The sequence below is a fragment of the Zeugodacus cucurbitae genome, chromosome 4 (assembly GCF_028554725.1).
Source record: "Zeugodacus cucurbitae isolate PBARC_wt_2022May chromosome 4, idZeuCucr1.2, whole genome shotgun sequence".
NCBI classification, from domain to species: domain Eukaryota; kingdom Metazoa; phylum Arthropoda; class Insecta; order Diptera; family Tephritidae; genus Zeugodacus; species Zeugodacus cucurbitae.
In genome coordinates this window covers 46965496-46986729 of record NC_071669.1, presented here as the reverse complement: position 1 = coordinate 46986729, position 21234 = coordinate 46965496, and the positions used below count along the sequence as shown (strand labels likewise).

Here is a 21234-nt window from a genome sequence, read left to right as displayed (position 1 = left end):
TTGTTATGTGCCAATGCAGGCGCGTATGTATGTATGCGAGGGTGTGTATGCGTGCGTTGCGTAGCTGACCGCTGTTGTTGTTGTTATCCACTCACAGTCACAAGTGCCGTTAAGGGTTGAAATTGCATTGCTGCAGTCATTGGTGTAACGCGGCAAGTGAATTCCTAGCGGGTCGGCGCTAAGACAAAGCTGAGCATGCGCATTGGTCCATTGTCCGTTTTACGTAATTTGCACAACCGTAGCATACTTTTGCGGGCGGGCAAACACAAAGCGTGTTGAGAGTGTGTGGCAAATATGGATGTGAGTATGTGTGGGTGTGTCCATCGGAAGGTGAATTTGTGTTGCAATGATCAAATCCGTGCAAACAGGTTGCGTTGGTGAATGTACCGGTATGTATGTGTGTGTTTGACTGATTGGTTGTGGGTGTATGTGAGTTGACGACGTTTTGACAAATCCTTTGAGGCGACACCGGCCAGATTTAACTGTGCACTTGTTGCATACGGACAAATAACGGTAAACGGAAAACGAGATCGTGCGCGAGTGAAAGTGAGGAAAAATTATTTTTGAGAAAAAAATATACTACTGAAAAAGAAATAAATAAATTTATTTAAACAAAAAAAAAAATATTAGAAAAGTGCATTTTACTAATTTTTTTGAAAAAAATTTATTTTATAGAATAATATGTGTTTGAAAATGTTCTACAACAACAAAGCATTATTTTAATATAAGAAAATTCGTCTGTGCCAAGCAGCTGTGTGTATGCTGAGGAAAATGTTTGCAACAAATGATTTTGAACTCTTCTTCAAAGTGGATATTACTTAAATAAAATAATTACGATTTGAGAAAAAAATTTTACAAAATGCCATAAGGAAATCTTGTGTTTAAAAATTGCAAAAGCAAGCTTAAAATAAAAAATAAATAATTATATAAATAAAGAGTGATACTGTGTATCTACAACAGTGTAAAACAAATTTTCATAATTTATATTTTATTGAAACGAAGAAAACCAGCGATTAGTGCATTGAAAAAATCTGCCAGGCAATTTTTTTTTTCTGGTGACAGTGGAAAATTTTCGCTTGTAAAACAACTTCGTGTTTTGCGTTCGTCATTGACGCAACGCCATTCGTTTGCAGCCATATTGAAAATTGGATTATCTAACGCATTTCAAAATGGAGGACGAGAGTGACGACAAGGACGACACAAAAAGGTATGTCGGCAAGTCGTATTGAATTTCATAATGATATTATTCAACAATTACTACATCGGCATCAATATTTACATACAAACATAATTACATGTACACATATGTACATACATACAACATTTCTTTCAATTATAATTGCATTAATACGGAAAGTTTTGAAACCCCAAGTGATAAATACCTACAACAGTGGTAATATAAGTAGACAATAATTTAACTTTTCTACTGAATTTAGCTGATTTAAGCCAGAAACTCGGTTACTTAAAGTGTTTGTAACTTTTTTTCTGTGATTTCAACTCACGGTCGAAACAAAATCTTAAGTTATAGATTTTTTCTTTAAGGGAGTAATTGAATCCGCTCAAATTTTAATAATATTATTTCTATACCGCACTTAAGACTTGTGAAACCATTCAACAAATGAACATCATCGAAATAAACAACACAATTTGGGACCATTCAGTCGTGTATGTATATTGGTTTTAGAAATATAAAGTTTCCTAGGTAAGATTATTATGCCCAGAATACTTTGTCATGTCAGAGTTCAAAGATTTTAACCTGATCAAACATTAAAAAAGGCATAGCACTTCGATCCGTAATGAATAAACGTTAAAAAATGAGCGTGGGCAAATCGATCTCAAATATTACGGAGTTACCCGATATGGACCTACACCCGTATAAAATTGTAGCAAATTTATCGTAACTGTAGTTTTGAAATGGGAAAAAGCCTGAGGGAACTCTCTAGACTCCATTATACTTCATCAATTCGATTCTGATCAAGTAATAAGCTTACAACTATCCACATAAACCATCTTCTTTGCATGTGACAAATTGGTGTTGGTAACTGATAATCAGTTAGACGTAAAGTATTATTGATGTCTAAAAGTTATAATTTGAGAAAACTCTAGTTAATTACACAGCCACACAAAAAAAATTTGTTATGACCTGGGAATCTTAGCAAGCGTACTGTATGTTTTTCGGGTCTCCCAATCCGAATCCGAGGTCCATTTAACCAGATAACCCCAGAAAACCAATATGGCGAATAGTGACTGTTAAAATTCATCGGATTCGCTTGAAACTCGCTACTCGGGGTAGTGCCTTACTTTTTAAAAATTCAAAATTTCGAACCAATATGGGGGACATATTTTAAAAATTCGCCGAATTGCATCCACCATTATGAATTTTAAATAACAGACACCGGAGTCATAATTAGCGACCCCGAAAAAATCCGAGTTACGAAATTCAAGCGATTCCGATGAATTTTTCAAAAAACGTCCGCCATATTGGATCCTTAATTTTAAATTTTGAAAATCGGACACCGGATTCGTATTTAGCGACCACGAAAACCCTCGAGTAGCAAGTTTTAAACGAATCTGATGAATTTGAAAAATCGTTGTCCGCCATATTTTTTTTCCCAAAAACATATATTACACATAGTAAAACCCCCAGGTCATAAAAAATTGTTTTTTTTTGTGTAGCTGTGTTACCATATGTATACACAAGCTTGAAAATTACAGCTGTTCACAAAAACTGTTGAAAGAAAATATTATTCGGAGTAATAAGTTGTACTTTAAGGTTTAGATTTCTTAGGAATGAGATCTAAATGATTTACTTCGATCGATTAACTCATTATCAGAAATAGAAATAGCAAGAAAGAAAGAATGCAGTTTGTGAATATCAAATTTGATTCCTAGTTTAAGATGATGTATGAAATGTTTTATTAAAGACTTAATTCTTTAAGAACATTTTAAGATATTTGAAATCCATCGGTCAAAAATCCAATATCTTTGCTCATCTTGATTTTTAATCAACACTGATATTACTGTTTGGATGCGTAGATCTGAATCGAAGTAAGTCACCGTGGGGTTTAGTAAAAATAAATCCTTGATTTTTGCATTAAATTGAAGGTTTTATTAAATATTTCACCACCGAAATCATTTGCCATAGACAGGGGTGTGTATTAATAACTAGATCCGGACTTTAAGATGGATGCACAAGAACATTTCAATAAATCACACGGAGCTTCTGGCAAGTCACTATCGATTTGCGTAATCTGGCGTTGTACTGTTGGAACACAACTACTTTCTTATCTGCCAAAGTTGGCCTATTCGGAGCATTTGCTTCCTTCTGATGCTCTAATTGTTGACAGTACAGGTCAGTATTAAGAATACCACAAAAGACATAGCAAGGCCATCAATCTTGGCTTGGCTACGTTTGAGCCGGCTCATCGCGGTTCGACCATCCCCGCTTTACGTTGTCGTAAGTGAACCATATTTTTCACCAGTAACCAAAATAAAAATATATGGATTTTGTTACGACTTAGCAGCTATTCATAGATGTAAATTCAGTCCATAAGGTTTTAATTTGTGTGGTACCCATACAATGAGAAATTTATTAAAATGATTCTAAATGGCCATAGTTACTGTCAACCACTGGTCTTATGTTTTCGTCTTTATCGAAGAAGTACTGTAAAATATGGCATATTACTTTTTGTTTGGTGTCCATATTTCACTGAACAGACAGGGTATATTAAGTTTGTCACGATGTTTGTAACATCCAGAAGGAAGCGTCGGAGACCCTATAAAGTATATATATAAATTATCAGTATGTTGAGCTGAGTCGATTTAGCCATGTCCGTCTGTCTGTCCGTCTGTATATATACGAACTAGTTCTTCAGTTTTTAAGATATCGTTTTGAAATTTTGCAGATGTTATTTTCTCTTCAAGAATCTGCTCATTTGTCGGAACTGCCAATATCGGACCACTATATTATATAGCTGCCATACAAACTGAACGATCGGAATCAAGGGCTTGTATGGAAAACGTTCGCATTTTTCTACATATCTTCACGAAATTTGGTGTGAGTTAGTGTTCATAGAAATAATATCTCCGAAAAAATTGTTCAGATCGGTTCACTATAGCATATAACTGCCATACAAACTGAACGAAGAAATGCACCTGTGAAGGGTATATTAGCTTCGGTACAGCCGAAGTTAAAGGTTTTTTTTTTTTCACGCCCGATATCGTCCTCATACAGATTACTAGATAGATAGATTTAGAAAGATTCATTGTTACTATATTTGTTTAATTAAATTAGTTTCTTCGACTCGCCATTTCTCTCCCTTTATTGAGCTCTTTTCTCCCGTCACACATGTGTGCAACAAAAAGGGAAAAAATAAGGCTGTCAACTAACCATATTTTGTTATAACAGTCTCTTCGATGTATACCAGTTGATTATTCGATTCGCAAATCTACAACGTTTGACAAATATAATGTACCTATAGTGTAGACAAATTCCGAAACCATTTGAAGTCACGCCTTCCGTCGGGCAGAGCCTGCAAAAGCAACTCTAGCTTTCCAAAATGTTTAATACACCTTAAAATTAAAGTATTCATTGTAATATATTATTCTTACATGAAATTATGTAATAAGAAAATTCATATCCCAACAGACAATAGACAATTAATTTGTTTATATGTGTGAAAAGATGTCACAAAATCTTAATTTGTCACGACAGACAAGGAATTATTTTGCCCATTTATTGGAGTTATGTAATTAATATAACAGAATCACTTTATCAAAACAAACAAATTGCATATCCATTTCAAATCGAAACCGAATTCACGCCAAATGTAAATAACTTGTAACGGATACGATTAACAGAAATCGAACAGCTTTGATTTAATTAAATTACATAATTAACTACACAAACCGCCAGATACCGCATATGACATATTGATATGCAAAAGGTGTGTGTATGTGTGTGTATAACCACAAAGGAGGCAATCGGATAGATTAATAAGTAGTAAATAGGAAAAATATTGCTTGGCAACAACAATTTTTTACTACTTCTCCAACGAAATTCGTAAGTATTGTGAAGAAGGTACTTCATGAATTAGGTATGTTGGAGTGACAAGGGATTGCTGGTCACCCGCGCTTTGCGATTTCATAATGCCAAACATGCAAAGCGCATGAAAATTTTATACTTTGACATAAGCTGTCAAATACATACATAAGTGCGACCTATTGTAGCGAGATAAATGCAAACGACAACAGCGCATCGCATGTCGTTTTTCACCTGAAATGTGGAGATGCGATGAAACCTCTGAGCGTTAGAGCCCAGAAAGTGGTTGCTCCGCATTGTATGAGATGATGAAGATCCATATGTGTGGATGTGTGTAAAATCTATGTGTGAGTATGTGTTTTTTTTCCTGGAATAAGCGTAGGAGTGATAGTGGCAGTACCAAATTTAGAAAGGTAAACAAATAAAAACACATACATATAAGTCTCTTGTTTAAAAATGGGCATTCATGCATACGCACATACCTATTTATATATGTATATGTGTACATGTGTGTCTATATGGCTTTGTTATTAATACATTTTATTAAAACAATGAAGTGCACAGTCCAATGGACAATTTACGGTTGTAAAATATTGAGAGAAAAGATAATTTTATGAACCATATAGTACATATTGCAATTAGAAAATATGAATAAGAAAGTAGAATTTTTGGAAAACTTCAACATGATACGTACATTTATCGAAAAACGTGTTATTTTTAAGGAGCCTTTGTTAATAATTTAGCAGTACTAACTTCATTTCATTTTAATAAAAGTGAGCTGTCCCATCTGTTATCGAAGAAACTTATACATAAATCGTGGTCTAAGCCAAAGAAATATTTTCAACTGTTACCAAAATATCAAACAGAATTATTTTCGAAATTCGAAGGGGAATATTTTTTGGAGCTTACTTCGTAGAACGGAGAAGATTCTTTTTTACATATGACTCAATCTCTCGGAAAACAAGATTTCGTTCAATACCCGAAAAAAAGTCGATTTGCCGTTTGTGTAATATATGAATAAATTCAAACAAGAGTTTGCAAATCACCAGATTATCCACATAAGGATGTACTAAACCGACTTATAAAAAGATACTCACCTAAACTCCTTCAGATTACTCATAAATTGGCAAATAATTTCCATATATAACAAACCCATATTTCACATCTAATAGAGGAAACCTCAGTTTTAAATAATTAACAGGATCCATTAATTCAGGAACATGTTTCTTCTGATATTCATTAATACTTAATTTTTTATTATTATTTAATTAAATATTTGCCACTGATGTTCTCCTCACTGCCAATACCATAATGCTATAATGTGCTATAACTAATCCTAAATAAAGCAGAAAAAATGCAAATTTGTGCAGAGGATCACACTTGGAAGGGGCATATTTGGAAGAAATTTTTTGAAATTATTGCAATCAGGTACTAACCAGTCATCATAGGTTATATTGAATATTACTAAAAGTGCATTAACTCACTAATGAAAAAGGCCATAAACACTAAATTTTACAAAATATATGGAGAAATGGTACAAAATAATGAGCGTGGCGTCGACCACTTCTGTTACAAACCCATTTCACAGGAACTTCTCGATTAATTTGGTTGAAATTTGATACATAATATTTTCTTGATATTATACTACTACCATAAAGAGGAAAGATGTGTTTGTATGTTTGTTTTGAATAAACTCGAAAACTACTGTACCGATTTAAAAAATTCTTTCACCATTGGAAAGCTACATTCACCCCGAGTAACATAGGCTATATTTATTGCTAGAATCTCAACTTTCTGGAAATAGTTCCCCGGTGAGGGTATCAAAAAGATTCCGTGATGGAGAATCTTAATCTGAAACTTGAAATCGTCTTGCAAGTCATTCTCTTCGCATCGCGATCGCGTGCCAGAGAGTCGAGTAGCGAACGCTCGCAGCTGCTTGCTGAAGAGAATTTTAAAGCCTCCCAAGTACGCACTTGGGAGTCGAGTACGGAGTACAGCGGCTTGAAGAACAAAGTATTAGAAATATACAAGCTCGCACTAGGGCGTCGAACTCTGAGTGTTCCCAACGCCTTCATAATCAGAGAGAAAGACAACGGACACCAAAGACTAGAGGTCGAAATCAAGATTTAACTCATTGCAAATAAAATATAATTTCATGTTCGAATTTTCCTCATATTACTTTTTATACCCTGAACAGGGTATTTTAAGTTTGGCACGAAGTTTGTAACACCTAGAAGGAAGCGTCGGAGGCTCTACAAAGTGTATATATATGATCAGTATGTTGAACTGAGTCGATTTAGCCATGTCCGTATGTCTATCTGTCCGTCCGTCTGTCGGTCTGTATATATACGAACTAGTCCTTCAGTTTTTAAGATATCGTTTTGAAATTTTGCAGATGTTATTTTCTCTTCAAGAAGCTGCTCATTTGTCGGAACTGCCGATATCGGACCACTATATCATACAGCTGCCATACAAACTGAGCGATCGGAATCAAGGGCTTGTATGGAAAACTTCCGCATTTTAATACATATTTTCACGAAATTTGGTGTGAGTTATTGTTCATAGAAATAAAATTGTTCAGATCAGTTTACTATAGCATATAGCTGCCATACAATCCGAACGATGTGAATTAATGGCTTGTATGAAAAATTTTCGCATTTGACGTGGTATCTTCACGAAATTTGACATGGATTACTGTTTAAGATAATAATATAATCTCCGAAGAAATTGTTCAGATCGGTTAACTATATAACCTTAATGTTTCTAGCAAACAACCTGGCTAAAAAGAATTAGTAAAATGTTTTCTTTTCCGGTCTGCTAGTATATAAGTAAAGAACCAATGAAAATATCAAATTCAGCTTTACGTATAGAAAGCATTAGAGATACGAAATCGTTGTTAACCTTTCAAAGCCTCAGATATCGAACATAATGGCTTCTGTGTATTACTTATCAAAAATATTGGTAAATCTCTCTGATATTTTACGGAAATTCAGAAGGAATCTTTTTTTATTATAATGAATCTCTATGTCGAAAAGAGGTAAAATCTGGCAAATGCTTCCCTAGCGCACATATACCAATATATGGTATATTTCGAATACGAGTATATATGTTTTATTTGTGAGATGGCTTAACATAATTAAGTGAACGTAAAATATTGGTTTTAATGTAGCTTGGTGACTTTGTTAATTGTTTAAATCGGTAAAGGAATTACCCCAGCTTCCATTCTAGTGGCCTTTATGCCAAATAAATGGATCAAATTGTGTGTTATCTTAATAAAAAATAACTTTTTTTCTATCGGCAGTTGCTGTAGTTAGTAGAAAGGCCTACCAACGTTTCAGTTCAGTTTTAGAAAGCACTCGATGCAACAATCTATGTGTAATTTATGTTGCAATGCTTTAGTAACACTAAACATAGAAATACAGTAATCCCCGCTTAAGTGCCCCTTGTTAACATGCAAGATTTTTGAGAGACTTAAGCGGGAAAGGCACTTAAAGCACGCTTAAGTGGGGATTATTGTATTATTATTTCCATTCCTCCATATATGAAAATCTGCAAATATATTTTGCCATCGATCTACTAAGCTTTCAGTAAGCCACTATTAAGGACATAAACACACATGAACCTAATATTAATTGAAATTGAATTATTTATTAATTAATCGTTTTATTTTTTTCAGAAAATCTCGAAATCTCAGCGAAAAGAAGAGGCGAGATCAATTTAATACGCTGGTGAATGATTTGAGCGCGTTGATATCGACATCAAATCGAAAAATGGATAAATCGACAGTGCTCAAATCGACAATAGCATTTCTGAAACATCACAACGGTAAGTGATAAGAATGGAGTTTTCGTCTTTATCGTACAGCATAGTATTTATGAACGAAAAGTGTTGTCGACTTCACAGACCTCTAATAAATTTTATTGGGTTTAAAGAATGAAGAGTCCTAAAGGTATTCCTTAAGTTTGTGCTATATTTTACAAATATTTCGAAAAAATGGTTTCAAAAGTAATAGAGCAGGCTTCGGAGAAGACTTACGCGAATTCTTGTGCGCCTGTTAGTTCTTAGCTTGATAAGACTCCACCGACGAAATTAACTTGAGTTCTAATAATAATATTTTATTTCCAAGTCACAATTGGATTTCATCCAAACTTCATAACACCCTTAATATTAATTTTCTATATATATTGCAGAGGCCACCGATCGTTCGAAAGTTTTCGAAATACAGCAAGACTGGAAACCAACATTTCTTACCAACGACGAGTTTACACATCTCATGTTAGAATCCTTGGATGGCTTCATAATAGTGTTTAGCGGTATTGGTTCCATATGTTATGCCTCCGAAAGTATTACACCACTACTTGGTTACCTGCCGGTGAGTAAACAACAAATAAAATGTTTATGCAAACTATTCATTTCTGTTATTCTTTGGACAGAGCGACCTAGTGAATATGACTATTTTCGATTTGACCTACGAAATGGATCATGAAAGCCTATTAAATATATTTCTAAATCCCAAACCAGTGATCGAGCCACTACAGACTGATATCAACTCAAGTAATCAAATTACATTCTATTTGCATTTACGGCGTGGCGGTATCGACAAAGTGGATGCCAATGCGTACGAGTTAGTTAAATTTGTAGGTTATTTTCGTAAGTAGAACGTTATATATCACCTTAAATGATAACTGTAATCTATCTCAAAAATATCAACACAGGAAATGATGTGAATCTTGATAGCATACAATCACAGAACACGCTTGCCTTGCCACGTATCTTCCAAATGAATCCCAGTGCAGAGGTGGACAAGAAGTTGATTTTCGTTGGCACTGGACGCATACAGACGCCGCAGCTGATACGCGAGATGTCCGCCATAGATCCGACATGTAACGAGTTCACCTCGAAGCATAGCATGGAATGGAAGTTCCTATTTCTGGATCATCGTGCGCCGCCGATCATCGGTTATATGCCTTTTGAAGTGCTCGGCACTTCTGGTTATGATTATTACCATTTCGATGATCTGGATAGCATTGTTGCGTGTCATGAGGAGTGTAAGTATTTGATTCAATTAGATTTTCACCTTCTGATACTAAACTGTTCTCTCCACAGTGATGCAGAAAGGCGAATGCAAGTCGTGCTATTATCGTTTCCTCACGAAAGGACAGCAATGGATCTGGCTGCAGACAGAATTCTACGTGTCCTACCACCAATTCAGCTCGAAACCCGACTACGTTGTGTGTACGCACAAAGTTGTCAGCTACGCAGATGTGATACGCCAAAGTAAGGCGGGCAATAAGTTGGATAAAACTCCTTCGATCAACAATAGCACTAGCAAGTCATCCACAATGACATTGAGAGATATTGAAAATACCAGTCAAAGTCTGGATCCCTCTACGCTTTCGGCGAGCGATAGCGGCAATGTGATAATGGGCATATTGAATGAAGCCTCGCCTAGGCTGGACACTTCACCGATTTGGCCGAATGCTTCCTCAGCCACTGGCATAACGTCAACAACGTTTAAGACATCCCGACCCGCTTCGAGCTATGGCAATATTAGCTCTACTGGAATCTCACCGACAGCTAAACGAAAACGTTATTTCCCACACAGGCCGGGCAACGAATCGGATTCGACGTCTATGTCTGCGGACTCGGTTACGAGCAAACAATCGCTTATGACACATTTGAGTTCGGTGAGTCGTAATTGTATAATGGTCAGAAGTAAGGTTGAGTTGACCTCTCTGGAAAGTACTTATACAAATTTTACTAATACCTTATTTATTCTAACGCAGAGTCGCCAACGTCACGGCCACAGTTCGGGTATGCAAATGCCACAGAGTACAACGCATATGCAACAGCTTAATGCCGCCAACCAACACGGGCTGCACAATCACCACCAGTCGCAGCAGAACACGCCGTTGCAGATGAACCAAATGCAGAACCAACAAAAGATCCTACCGATGCTACCGCAACACACCATGGCGCAGGCGCAAATGGTGGCCAACAATCCATGTCAATTCACGCAGCCCTCCTTTCCGATACGCAGCTCGCAAATCGTTGGTCCCACATTCCTGGAGCCGTCGCAATATCTTGCCGCCATACCGGTGCAGCCGGTGATCGCGCAATTTCCGGTCGCGCCGGTGCTCTCACCGCTGCCAGTGAATATGAGTGCGGCGCCACCTTGGAAAGCGGCCACACAACCGACGAACGGTACATTCGATCCGCTGCAAAGCCAAACAGATATGCTGTCCGGCGCGGTGGTGATGACATCGACCCAGACACAGCTGCAGGATCAGCTGCAACGCAAGCACGACGAACTGCAAAAGCTGATAATGCAACAGCAGGACGAATTGCGCATGGTCTCCGAGCAGCTGTTGCTGGCGCGCTACACGCTACTGCAGCCGATGATGCCCATGAACTATAATACGCCCCCGAATAGTGCTCGTGGCAATTACAACTTCAGCAGCGCGAATACGATGGAGCAGCAATTCAATCAATTTGGCTTTACCATGAACACCAATGAGCAGCTGGTGGATCAGACGGCGCAGCAAATGATGTTGCAACAACAACAACAACAGCAGCAGCAACAACACGCGCAGTCGCAACAGCAACATAATATGCAACAGCAGCAGCAGCCGACGCAGCATATGCAAACACAACAACAACAACTGCATACTCATAATCATCAGCAACAGCAGCAACAACAAACAGCGCAACAAAGCAATCACCATCAACAGCAGCATCATCATCATCAGAATCCGCAACAAAATCAGTCGCAGCTGCAACACCTGCAGGCGCTGCAACAACAACAGCAGCCACAACAACAACCACAGCAGCAGTCGCAGGAACAAGCGCAGCAGCAGCAACAACAACAACAGCAGCAACAGCAATTGAATCTTCTCTCACGCAGTGTACCTGATCTGGCGCAATTCGGTCACGAAGACATCGACGCCTTCTTCAATCTCTCGCCGCTGCAAACCATGGGCAGCTCACAGTCGAATCATAATCCGCGGAACAACAACAACAATAATGCGGTGAGCTCCAGCAACGGCCAACAACAACAGAGCGGTATGAATCAGAATTTCCTCAACAACACCAGCGCACCACAAGCGACCAATGAGGATTCGCTACTCACCTACATGCAAATGGCCACCGAGTCCAGTTCGACGCTCAACTTTCCGATGGGCATTAGCGAAGATGGTTCCGAATCGCAGAGTGATCGCATCGATGGTAAATTGATTGGCAGCAATCAAGTAATGCAACCACAGCAGCAGCAACAACATCAGGTGTTAACACATCAACAGCAACAACAACAGCAACAGCAGCAGCAACAGCAGCAGCAACAACAACAACGTAACAATAACTTCTTTCCGAACAATCCATTCGAAGCGCTCGGCAATCAGGCGAACACAAATCAATTACCTAACGATCTGGAAATACTGCCCTATCAGATGTCGCAGGAGCAGTCACAGAACCTCTTCAACTCACCGCAATCCTCGAGAAATAGTCAATAGCCTTAAGTCGCAATTCGAATTAGTTTAATCATAAGCTTTTAATTAGTTTTATTTGTATGTATGTATGTGTGTAAATATGTATATGTATTTGTATGCGTTCGTCGAGTTTATGGTAGGCGTAGTGAGTAAGTACAAACCCTGCAGGAAAGTCCACGATTGTAGTCTGGTTGCCTTTTGATTATTCTATGTGTTCCACGCCTCCCATATTCCAATCTAAGGGAAATTGGACAACTAGAATAGAAGATGCTTAGAAATGTTGCAATTTGACTTTCCTTAAACCAACCAACCAACTATTCTATATGTTGCCCTGGAAGATAACAGATCTTCAATTTTTCCTATAGCTACTTTTATGTCCATATACTTTTGACAGTCGGTTCGACCCATAATAATCGGACTAAATTACTTTTGATCATTTCTCAATCATCATAATCGCCCCTAGCTTCTCATATAACTTAAAAAAATAAACATTACGACCAACCCGAAATCTGCTTTGCATCCTTATGTTATGGTGTAGAAATGTTCGTATTGGGAGTACATACTACCAAGCCTGATTTTCATACAACATCATTTTAGTCGAAAGCTATTTTCACAGATCGAAATCGAACGAAATCTTTTGTAGAACTCATATACCGAAAAAGGTAATTGCTATTCTATACAGAAGTATATATTTAGCCAATCTCGAAATTAGAGGAAACCGCTATAGGTCTTTCCTAGTTACCACTTCAGTATAATGACTATAATATAATATAGATGGACATGTTTCCTTCAAAATATTGTAGTTCAAGATCAACTATGAATTAAATCGGTTGAGATCTTGCTCCAGACCTTTAACACCAATTATATCGAATTCTGGTCTGTTTAATTCAATGACCCTCTCTGATTTATTCAATGGTTGGTAAGACGATATGAGATATGGTATGGCTCAATACCAAAATATAGATTATATTTGCTAATTCGAACTTCTATCGTTCATATATCCATATTGATCATATAGATCACATCAAGATATCTTCGTAAAATTTATTGCTATTTTTTGCTGTGGTAAAATTGATATTTTACGGTATAGATATAGAACATTAATCATTGAGTTGTTTTTAAAATGCAGATTTCTGATACAAAATGAGCGAATACATTAAATTTTTAAAATTAAAAAAAAAAATATGCAAAAATCAGGACAAGATTTTTTCGATTTTATCTACCAACGAATACCGAATTCCTCCTGGAAATCTTTCACACTATCAATCCTTACAAATTGTAAGAGTTCAGTATATGGTGTTCGGCTGCAACTGAACATCGCTGTTTTAAGTTATGGTTCAACCATTTTATGCTGGTCTATGTGGTTCTCGACTGCAGGTTCGTAGAGGCTAAATTGTTAGAGCATGTCATATGGATGCTTGTTTGTTTGAGAATGTGTTTTATATTTTTGTAGACTTAGTAAAAGATATATTATTTTAGTAAATATGTAAAAGATTAATTGGAACTAAATTTCCTTAAAGGAAAGTGTTTTTTTTTAATTCATTGAAACACTTTCGTGTGTGATCTGCTTGCCAAAATTTGAATTGATACGGTCTTGTGAAATAAAAAAAAATTAATTATATTTAAGTAAATATAAAAATATGTTTTTTTTTTAAATAAATTTATTTATAAGTAGGTTCATATAATAATTTAAACTTATAAGGCAGCTCTTTATTATTGTTTTTTGTTGGATTGTGTGATAGCAAATTATGGCAAAGAGTAAACTGTATTTAATATAACCATTATTGAAAATGTTTTTAGTTTTTTTTTTGTTCGTATGTTTTCCATAAAATATTTTATGTAGATCCATAGTGAAAACTCAAGCTTCAAAACTCCAGCAACGCACTTATATTTAAAGTAGAGCTTACTTACTGATGTTTAACATACATATCTGTTTGATTAATTTAAAAAGTTTTCAAATTTCTTTCAAAAAATAACAGATTTATTTATACAAATATATTTTTTTAAATGCTTTTTTAAAAGAGTATATTGTTTTTGAAAAATTTTGTTCGGAATGAACTGAATATGCGTTTACAAGTTTCATCAAATCCTCTAAATAAATCAGTGCAGCAAAATATAAGTATTGTTGAGGTACATCGAAGAATTATTTTCAAGTTTTAGGAAAATTGCCAAGTAAAATTCTTTTCTATCCCGCTATTGCGAGTGTTCAGTAGATTAGACTCCAGCCGATTGAGTAGATTATATTATAATTTGCTATTGTGTAACTTGATCGACAACATTGAAAAATTTCCAATGATTGAAAAATATCTGTCGACAAATAAGCGATTGAAAATCATTCACAGTCGTTGGTTGAGCGATATAGGGATGTATATAAGAGACACTTGACTTTATAATAAAAGTCGCAAAATTATACTTATCGATTCTTTTAGACCTTAAAAGCTTTGATAGTTAAGTGGAACAAACTACTCGTATTTAGTCGGACTCTAAATTAAACAATTCAAAATGCATACTTTACAAGAGTTTGACCGAGATCTGATTCCGACTGTTTAGTCACTGAAGACATTTATTTTGTCTCTTTGTTAATTTGATTCAGATATTGGTCTTCTTGACACAAAATTCATTTCACTAAGCCACCGTTCTCGACATTGTTTTGTCGAAGGAACAACTTTAGAAATTAGTTTTTTTGTGACCTTGAGAGCATTCTACAAACTTATTATGCATTTTCATTGTTTGATTTCTGTACTGTAAGGATCACTTTTGAAATACTTTATTGAATCTGAGAATAATCCACAACGTTTCTGCACTTTAAAATATAGAATACGGATTTTTTTTTAGAAAAATAATATATTTGTCTCTTTATTAAATATATTTTTTTAGAAAAAAAAAAAATTGAATTATAATCTATAGAGCATTTTCGAAACTTAAATTCTCTTGTGATTTAATTTAAGGGAAATTTAATGTTTGTTAACTTTTTTTGCTGTAGTAATAACCCACTGAAGTTTAGTATGTATAGTAAAACGCTCGAGTTCAAATATTGTATATATACAGTTATTAAAAAACAGTAAATAATATAGGTTAGAATATCTGTTATACTCAGGTTTTATAACACATGTTGCTTAATCAATTAATAAAGGTAAGGTTAGAAATCAATTTTAGTTTAGAATTAAATTTTGGTTAAGAAAATATAATTTCCAACATGGAAACATTGCACTTTATAGAAACTAGTGGTTTAGTGGGTCTACCACCATTGCAGAACTGCACTAGATATTTTTGCATTTTTATTTTTGGAAATTCTACAGTTGGATAAACTTTTTGGTAGATCGTTTGAAAGGAGAGGTTGAATACACACATTACATATGTCATCATTAAACTAATTCTCCTCATGAGTAAGACCGTTGAGAAAGTGTTTTAGTATTTCCATAATACCTTCACGGTTTCCCCACGAGAGTATATAATTATACTTCACTTATTAATATCTTAATTAATTTATAAATTAATCATCGAAAGCTAGCTTTATAAATTAAATATTCCTAAAACTTGTATTAAGTATGTTATAAATTATATAAAATGAAAACTGTTTATTTTGTATGTACATATGTATTATATATAAGTAAATGCGAATAGCAACCTTGTTTGTGTAAATAATATTTTAAATCAATATATAACTTTTTAATTAGCAAATATATATATAGATATATATGTAGTACTTGTATATAAATAAATTTCTATAAATAGTTGTAATCTACTTTAATAATATATATAACTAATACTAGAAAGTATAAAATAATAAGAAATATAGCGTATAGCCAATTTTTATATATATAATGCAGATAACCTACTAAAAGAAATGAGTGGAGTTGAAAAAAATAATAAAAATGAAATGCAAAAAATCCAAAAAAAGTATTATTTTATTTTTAATCTCTTCTTTTCAAGAATATCTCATAACAGTAAATATTTACAAAATATATATATATAGTAAAGCTATCGATAAGTAAGTGGCTAATAAATGCATATATACATATGTAACTGTATATATATTTTCCATAAAAAATTAGAAAATTCTACACTTTCAACTTCTCCACGGCGTTTTGTAGAATCTGGAACTCTGAGTTGATATCGTCCATCAGATTGCGAATCTGTTTCTTCGAATCCAGAACTTCGATACTCTGTGTGTAGGCGTTGTAGCGTACACCGAAGGGACGTGGTATAGAGTTGGCAAATTTGCTAAATAATATAAAGAAATAGTTATATTGAAGCATACGGAATTTATAAAATAACATGTGTAACCTACATTGTCTTCTCTTTGGCGCTCTCGAAACTCTCCGACACATAGTATACCTCTTGGAACTGTGTAATTGGGTATTTGGTAACACCGGTAACCTCAGGATCGAACTCACGCAATTCTGGCTTATCGGTAAGACAGTATTCCAATTCGCCGTAGGAAGAGAGTAGACCAGCGCCGTAAGCTTTAAGATCGCCATCTTGACGACACATGCCATATTCAACGGTGAACCAGAAAATCTGCGAAAAGTCAACAAATTATTATTCATATTAATTCAAACAACTTGAAAAATATATACTCACAGTCGCCAGCTTCTCGATATAGTCATCGGGTGCGCCCAACGACGCTAAGCCGATTTCTTGACTGAATTGTGCAAACGCGGGATCAGCGAATAACGGTACGTGGCCCATAAGTTCGTGACAAACATCGGGTTCAGGTGTGTACATCGGTTTGCTGGGATGACGTATATACTGAGTAGAGTGGAAGACGCGGAAAGCGAGACCGGCAAGGAAATCGCGTGAAGAGAGTAAACCAGCGACTGGACGTAAAGTGAAACCAGTACAATCTGAAAGAAATTTCTACAAATCAGTACATCCCCTTTTTCTTATATTGCTACCCACCTTTCAAAAAGTTCGAAACATCCTCCAATTGTGGTATATTGTCCTCTCTGAAACCGCAATTATCAACCAGCAATGGAAACACGTGATTGTATTCACGGCAAGCGTGTGTCTTGTACAATTTAGTTAGGTTTCTGAAAATTATGCCCCAAGTCTCAGTCTCTTCTTTGGTATAGTCGACGCGTGGCAAAGGTTCGCCATGTTTATAGTTGTAAGCAATATCGGCAAAGTACTTCCTGCAATGCAGTATTTCAAATAGTTCATATAAGCAATATACTATATACTAAAACTTTGCCACATACCTTCTCTGACGGTAAACAGGATCAGTGAAACCGGGATGATCCGAATCCAATTCCGAGCCATAACTCAAAATCTGATTAGCGAACCGATCAAGATCTCTTATTCTGCGTGGGAACCATGGCACCGCCGCGCTATTGTCCTTGTAATCACGTGAAATTATATTGAAATAACTGCACTCCTCACGCAACTCATCGATGGCCTTGCCAAGTGCACCGGCAGTGGTGTCGCATTCCACAAAGAACTCATAACCGGGCACACGCACCGATGAACGCGATTCGATGTGCAGCAGATTGACGTTGTGTCGCGTGAAGATCTTCAAACTCTTCGCTAGCGAACCGCTACTTTGATCTTTCAGTGAGTACAAAAGGTACGTATTACGCGACTCATTCTTGTCGATGCCTTCGGCGATGTACGAAGTACCATCCAAACGCGTCGGCTAAAAGATCAAGCACATGAGAACACAAATCAATATGACAGATTGGGTGATTGGGTTTATCAGTTATTATTATGGCTGTCAGTATATAGTTACATTTTAAAGTTCATATTGTTGTTGCTTTGCAAATTTCTTATCAACTTGACTTATAGTATTTACTTCACGTAGCTGATAAGTATTTTTTGCGAGTTCAAATCAGAGTTTATTGAAAATCGTCAATAACAAACGAATGTGAAATTGAATTTTTATATTTATAAAGCGGAAATAAGTGAAAAACTTACTGTGGAAGGCAATGAAATGAGTTGAAAGGGATCCCGACACTTGTTATACGTAAAACAACTTTGTGGGCTGTTCAGATAGCATTTGCCTAGGTAATTTAGGGTCAAGAAATCTGCTAAAACGTAATACTATATTCTAGCAGATTGATCCACATATATCGATAGAAAGAAATGAAATTGAAAGCTTTTAAAGCTTCTGACTATTATTCTTTGGGTTGAAAGCTTTCCGATTAGTTTTTCTGAAAGCTGTCGATAATACGAGTATGAAAACCATGTTTCACTGGAAATCGTTACCGATGCCAATCTTAATCTTATGAACAAAATTGTGAAGCTCAAAAATAATCTCTCAAACTGCGTATGTTTTACAAGATTTATTTCAAGACGTCATTAAATTATCACATTTCATGTAATAAATTAAAAAATTAATAATATTATTAATTTGTTGGTAAAAAGCAATAAAACGAGACACGCGTCATCCGCGTTTTGAACATTAAAATTTTTTTGTTGATAATAATATATACACCCCGCTTCACTTGAATGGGTACATATTTTCATTTTAAGTTACGACCATATATCTCTACATTTAGACATCACTGAAGCTTCATTTAAGCTTTGTTTTAAAGATCGGTCTATTTTGAACAAATGCAGTGAAAATGAATAATATAATTTGATAATTTGGTTTATATGGGGTATTTTAATAAACAAGTCCAAAAATGTGCTATATAATTAGCGTCACTTGAATAGGTACATATCGTATTGCGGCATTGTGATCGATTTAGAAGATTTAGAATGAATAAAATTGTTATTTGTGGTACTTAAGAACATTTTGGAACGATATCAGGTTTTTTGACTGAATATGAGACGAGGAGATAGACGCACTTTTTGAAGTCGAAAAGACCAAATTTGAAGCATCTGCGGATTAAGGACTTTATGCACGAGTTATTGCTTCCAAAACTAATAGAAGTGCAATTGTCGCCTTAAATTTTTTATGGCATCCGACGTCATATGAAAAAAAGATGAAAGGAAGACAATAAAGAATAACACGAAAGCGGAAATGCAGTATATTTTGAACAAAACTTCCAATTCGAGTGACTCTGCAGCAAAAATAAAGGGAAAAAGTGGTGTCCAGAATTTTTACTGTAAGAAGAGTAATACAAAATTGTGAGCTTTTGGTGCGCAACAAATACCTTTAAATGATGAACGGAAGAACTCAAAGCTGCAGTTTTGCTATAATCAAATTTATTGGAAAAGTAAAAAAAAATCGATCAAGTTTTCAGGAGAAAATTTCGACGGTCCCGACGAAAATAATTAATGACCGGTTGATTAGTATGTCATTATGGAACAATTAAGCTACTAAAAAAATATTGCATTTTGACACAAACAATTACTCGATTTTGCATTTCCGCCATTTTATAATATATTTGGACCCTTTCTCTGGACATAACAACAGAATAATGTTCCGATCCACATCGTAAAAGTAATAAAATCTATGATTAAAGCGTAAAATATGAGTTTATTCTTCTGACCATAATATAAAGGAAAACCTTTGGTGGTGGTTAATCAGTCTGGCAGTCAATTCGATGATCGGGAGTCCTTATAACGAAGATATAAACAGCAAGGAGTGAGATATCTTTGGACTACTTAAAAGACTTTATGATAGCCTTTCGAATATAATTTTTTCAATTATCCTTAATAAAGTAGGCACTACTAAATACTAAAAGCATTAATTTGTGTAATTATACTAAACATTTACACTTGTATGGTTTATCTAAATAAATTCTTGTATTGAGACCACTGTACCTATTCAAGTGAAGCGTAGTGTATATAGAAGAAAATGACGAAGCAATAGCAGAGACATTGCGCGAGTACTTTCAATCTGACCTTGATTTGTTGTGATCCATTAATCAGAAAAAGTAGTCGAACTTATTGCAGTGCGTCTTTGAAAATTTTGCTAGACAAAAATAGTTTTTAGCGCTATTTTTTATTGAGAACAGTTGAAAGATCAAAGTACTAAATACATATCCGGGCTTGTTATTAAAACCGCAGTAATAAAATATAAAAATAGCAATGATTTATACAGAGATTATGAAACATAAAATTAGGAACGATTGTTGGAACACTAAATTTTGGAATATTTTTTCGATAATGATTTTTTAAAGTTTTGAAAATGTATAAGTAAGTCTTACTAGAATCTTGGTGAAATATTAATTACTCCATTACAAATATTTGAAAATTTAACGGCACAAATTAGATAACCTTAATACAACATCCCTTCATTTACGAAAGTGATCTCCTCAATACTCGTACGATCTCAAGACCGACATATTTTGTAACACAACGATTGCTCAAAGGTTGCAAATATAATTCTAAACAATATTGTGATTATTTAATAATATAGTGACTTCTTGGTTAGTATTTTAAACTTTTATTAAAATAATATTCAAAACTTTTTATTATCTTTCTCGATTCACTAACCTTGTCAAAAGACGTCTGACGATCGTACATCATTTTGCTCGTTGTTTTATTTATATTAAAACTTTTATTTATTATTTATTAGACGTATTTAGTTTGAAGTTCCAACTTTTAAAATAAATTTTCAAGTATTAAGATTTTGGGAATATCCATAAAGTTTTCAACTCTCAATTATTTTTCACACTCAAACTGTCAATAGTCAAACTTTACACAAATCACTACTCCAGTGGAACACTATTTCACAAAAAAAATATCCGCTAAAGCGCACGCGCGCGAAACTAACAGGTACTACAATACAAGTCTTCTTGCGAGAACTGAAGTCTTACT

General features: G+C 35.1%; 2 protein-coding genes across 9 annotated transcripts in view; one reads left to right on the top strand and one right to left on the bottom strand.

The window, feature by feature from the left end:
- LOC105221007 (circadian locomoter output cycles protein kaput) overlaps window positions 1-15356 on the top strand; it is a 40214-nt gene extending 24858 nt beyond the window's left edge. For 4 of the 8 annotated variants that reach the window (XM_029046225.2, XM_029046224.2, XM_054228511.1 and 1 more), the window contains 7 exons: window positions 676-1207; window positions 8718-8866; window positions 9232-9413; window positions 9475-9691; window positions 9757-10089; window positions 10148-10728; window positions 10828-15356. In XM_029046225.2, coding sequence (XP_028902058.2) covers window positions 1170-1207; window positions 8718-8866; window positions 9232-9413; window positions 9475-9691; window positions 9757-10089; window positions 10148-10728; window positions 10828-12549 — 3222 coding nt within the window. In that variant the 5' untranslated portion in view covers window positions 676-1169 and the 3' untranslated portion in view covers window positions 12550-15356. The remainder of the gene's footprint in view (window positions 1-675; window positions 1208-8717; window positions 8867-9231; window positions 9414-9474; window positions 9692-9756; window positions 10090-10147; window positions 10729-10827) is intronic. The other 4 variants (XM_054228512.1, XM_011197633.3, XM_054228510.1 and 1 more) reach the window with 2 other exon arrangements.
- Window positions 15357-16415: 1059 nt separating this feature from the next.
- LOC105221008 (protein henna) lies at window positions 16416-21234 on the bottom strand. Its single transcript, XM_011197634.3, has 6 exons — window positions 20911-21234; window positions 17727-18160; window positions 17428-17660; window positions 17110-17372; window positions 16817-17046; window positions 16416-16749 (listed from the first exon to the last, which is right to left on the bottom strand). The coding sequence occupies exons 1-6, from the start codon at window positions 20941-20943 to the stop codon at window positions 16587-16589; spliced, it is 1356 nt and encodes a 451-aa protein (XP_011195936.1). The 5' UTR covers window positions 20944-21234; the 3' UTR covers window positions 16416-16586.